General features: G+C 47.5%; 1 protein-coding gene across 1 annotated transcript; it reads left to right on the forward strand.

Annotated features, from left to right (window-relative positions):
* Nucleotides 1-1,198: 1,198 nt before the first annotated feature.
* sst1.2 (somatostatin 1, tandem duplicate 2) lies at nucleotides 1,199-3,909 on the forward strand. The gene is made up of 4 exons (XM_063907577.1): nucleotides 1,199-1,262; nucleotides 1,338-1,522; nucleotides 3,162-3,380; nucleotides 3,788-3,909. Exons 2-3 carry the CDS (start codon nucleotides 1,340-1,342, stop codon nucleotides 3,366-3,368), a joined length of 390 nt encoding a protein of 129 aa, XP_063763647.1. The 5' UTR covers nucleotides 1,199-1,262; nucleotides 1,338-1,339; the 3' UTR covers nucleotides 3,369-3,380; nucleotides 3,788-3,909.
* The last annotated feature ends 272 nt before the right edge of the window (nucleotides 3,910-4,181 follow it).

Here is a 4,181-nt window from a genome sequence, read left to right on the forward strand (position 1 = left end):
AGGGCTTTTGGGAACATAGGGCTTTTGGGAACATAGGGCTGTGGGAAAATAGGGCTTTGGGAACATAGGGCTGTGGGAACATAGGGCTTTTGGGAACATAGAGTTTTGAGAACATAGGGCTGTGGGAACATTGGGCTGTGGGAACATTGGGCTGTGGGAACATAGAGCTTTGGGAACATAGGGCTTTGGGAACATAGGGCTGTGGGAACATAGGGCTGTGGGAACATAGGACTGTGGGAACATAGAGCTTTGGGAACATAGGGCTTTGAGAACATAGGGCTTTGGGAACATAGAGCTTTGGGAACATAGGACTGTGGGAACATAGGGCTGTGGGAACATAGACCTGACCCCATCTCTGGTACAGTTTGACCCTGATCACCTGCAGGGTCAACAGGTGTGAGTTTAACGATCCAGATCTTTACAGGCCGAGTTCATCCCTTAAATATTACGCCGTCCAGATGATCAACTTTAATCTTCGTCGTTGTCTTGAATTATGACGTCTTTTTTCCTAAACATTTTCTCATATAATCGAAAGGTATTTTTACGGAATATGTAAACCGCGTCTCGTCTGAATACTTTGACTTTATATCTGATTGTTTATTCCTCCAGAAGAGTTCCTCCTCCTCTCTCAGCAGAAACACACTCATTACTTTATCTCTCAGAACACTCAGAAAATGAACCTGGCTTTATCTTATGAGAGTGTGTCCTGGCCCCACAGGATTCTATGCGGTCGGCCTTCAGATCTCAGCTAAAGAAACTTCCTGTTCTGCAGTTTGCCTGAGAGGAACATGGCTCCGCAGCAGCACTCCAACACAAAGACTTTTGGAGTGTTTGTTCTGACTAACTGAGGAGTGGGCGACTCTGCTGCTGCCTCTTTGTTTAATGGAGATATCAGCGAGTGCTAATGAAGTCTGCTAATCCTCTGAACGCTTCGTTAATTCCCCCGCTCTTCAGCCGGACATTCTGCCGTTGTGTTTGTCGAGACGGCGCTGGCGGCCCGGGCGCTGCTTGCTGCTGATAGTTTTATTGTTTTATTGTTCACACTCCATTAAAAGTCAATAAGGACTAATGGACGTTTGTTCGGCATTCCTCCATCGCCGTGCACGCCCGCCGGCTGTCAGTCAAACCCCCGGCGTCACGTGACCTGCAGGAGGAGGAGCAGCGGGCTTTAAAAGAGCGGCGCCACGAGCACCAGGGCCAGAAAACAAGCCCAGGACTAGAACCTCCTACAGCACCAGCAGAAGAACCCAGACCAGCAGACAGTACGAGCCTTCCTCTCTCCTCAGCTCCGCTCTGAATCTTTCCTTTGCTCACCTCTGCTCTTCTTCTCCCTGCAGGTATGCAGTGCGTCCGTTGTCCCGCCGTTTTGGTTGTCGTGGCATTGGTTCTGTGCGGCCCCGGTGTTTCCTCACAGGCCGACAGAGAGCGGGACCAGGAGCAGTACCAGGACCAGGACCTGGACCTTGAGCTGCGTCACCATCGGCTGCTGCAACGAGCCCGCAGCGCCGGACTCCTGTCACAGGTGAGAGAGCCAATCAGAGCAGTCCATTCCCAATGAAAAGGAAACCCATAACGTAGCTCAACGCGTCGTAGTCTGGAAACAAGAGTACCAGCACAAGATCTGGTGCTGACAAGAAGCCGGGGAGAGACTCAGACCAGGTCCAAGGACTGTTTTAACATCTTATAAAGTAAAGAGGAGATGAATCAGCAACCTATACCATACTCAAAGCAATTAAAGAGTTCCTATTCTGCGTTCTGTGGGCTTCCCTCTCCTGTAGTGAGTTATACAGTTGAGGACTCTTTAAAGTAGAGACACTACATACTGATATACACCTGAACATCAGCAGGAGAGGACTCTTTAAAGTAGAGACGCTACATACTGATGTACACCTGAACATCAGCAGGAGAGGACTCTTTAAAGTAGAGACACTACATACTGATATACACCTGAACATCAGCAGGAGAGGACTCTTTAAAGTAGAGACTCTACATACTGATATACACCTGAACATCAGCTGGAGAGGACTCTTTAAAGAAGAGACACTACATACTGATATACACCTGAACATCAGCAGGAGAGGACTCTTTAAAGTAGAGACTCTACATACTGATATACACCTGAACATCAGCAGGAGAGGACTCTTTAAAGAAGAGACACTACATACTGATGTACACCTGAACATCAGCAGGAGAGGACTCTTTAAAGTAGAGACACTACATACTGATATACACCTGAACATCAGCAGGAGAGGACTCTTTAAAGTAGAGACTCTACATACTGATATACACCTGAACATCAGCAGGAGAGGACTCTTTAAAGAAGAGACACTACATACTGATATACACCTGAACATCAGCAGGAGAGGACTCTTTAAAGTAGAGACACTACATACTGATATACACCTGAACATCAGCAGGAGAGGACTCTTTAAAGTAGAGACACTACATACTGATATACACCTGAACAGCAGGAGAGGACTCTTTAAAGTAGAGACACTACATACTGATATACACCTGAACATCAGCAGGAGAGGACTCTTCAAAGTAGAGACACTACATACTGATATACACCTGAACATCAGCAGGAGAGGACTCTTTAAAGTAGAGACTCTACATACTGATATACACCTGAACATCAGCAGGAGAGGACTCTTTAAAGTAGAGACTCTACATACTGATATACACCTGAACATCAGCAGGAGAGGACTCTTTAAAGTAGGGACTCTACATACTGATATACACCTGAACATCAGCAGGAGAGGACTCTTTAAAGTAGAGACGCTACATACTGATATACACCTGAACATCAGCAGGAGAGGACTCTTTAAAGTAGAGACGCTACATACTGATATACACCTGAACATCAGCAGGAGAGGACTCTTTAAAGTAGAGGGGAAACACAGGGGCACCAGGTGAACACAATCAGGTGATCAGACAGGAGGAGAAACCCAGAGACAGGAAGCAGGGGGTGAACACCTTTCAAAATAAAACAGGAACTAAACGGGACTTTGTTTTTGTTTCTTTTAGGGGATGTTTGTTTTGTCCCTTGAGGCATTTATTGGGTCTTTTAGTTTTTAAACATCTCCTATTTGTTGTAACTTGTCCACTGGGACACGGCGTATCCTTACTGGTCTCTAAGAACCCTCTACACGTGGTTTCAGGACTGGAGTAAGCGTGCGGTGGAAGAACTGCTGGCTCAGATGCCTCTGCCCGCCAACTCCGCCCAGCGGGAGGCTGAGGTCGTTTCCATGGCAACGGGAGGGAAGATGAACCTGGAGCGGTCCGTCGACCCCCCCAACAACCTGCCCCCTCGTGAACGCAAAGCCGGCTGCAAGAACTTCTACTGGAAGGGCTTCACTTCCTGTTAAAGCCCCGCCCAGGTACCTGTGTGTGTATTTAAGCCCCGCCCAGGTACCTGTCTGTGTATTCAAGCCCCGCCCAGGTACCTGTGTGTGTATTTAAGCCCCGCCCAGGTACCTGTCTGTGTATTCAAGCCCCGCCCAGGTACCTGTGTGTGTATTTAAGCCCCGCCCAGGTACCTGTGTGTGTATTTAAGCCCTGCCCAGGTACCTGTCTGTGTATTCAAGCCCCGCCCAGGTACCTGTCTGCGTATTTAAGCCCCGCCCAGGTACCTGTGTGTATTCAAGCCCCGCCCAGGTACCTGTCTGCGTATTTAAGCCCCGCCCAGGTACCTGTGTGTGTATTTAAGCCCCGCCCAGGTACCTCTAGGTACGTCTAGATAACTGTATTGTGTCTCTCTCCTGTCCTCATTGTTTTTTGTTTCCAGCTGACCAACCGGCCGATCACCTGACCTTCCCCTCTGCGATTGGATGGACCAATCACCAGCTGTCTGGCTGCACTGTACCTGAATAATTTATGTAACTATCAATAAAAAGAGAAATCAGTCAACTTTGTGGCTCCGCCTCCAATCTGTCCAGAGTTTGATGTGGAACATTAGAAAGACACTCTGTATGATCGAGTCTCTTAAACACCTTCAACTTCTGGGATGGCGATGGTCATATGGCGTCTATTCCTGGTAATGTCTTTGTTGGCATTTTGCGTCGTCTTAGGGTTACTTCTGGTCGTTTTGTGTCTCTTTCACCATTTATTTTGATTGATTTTAAGCACTTTGTAGTCTTTTGGGGTTTGTTTTTACATCTTTTCTTGGGTGTTTGATGTTT

The sequence above is a fragment of the Eleginops maclovinus genome, chromosome 18 (assembly GCF_036324505.1).
Source record: "Eleginops maclovinus isolate JMC-PN-2008 ecotype Puerto Natales chromosome 18, JC_Emac_rtc_rv5, whole genome shotgun sequence".
In the NCBI taxonomy this organism is placed as follows: domain Eukaryota; kingdom Metazoa; phylum Chordata; class Actinopteri; order Perciformes; family Eleginopidae; genus Eleginops; species Eleginops maclovinus.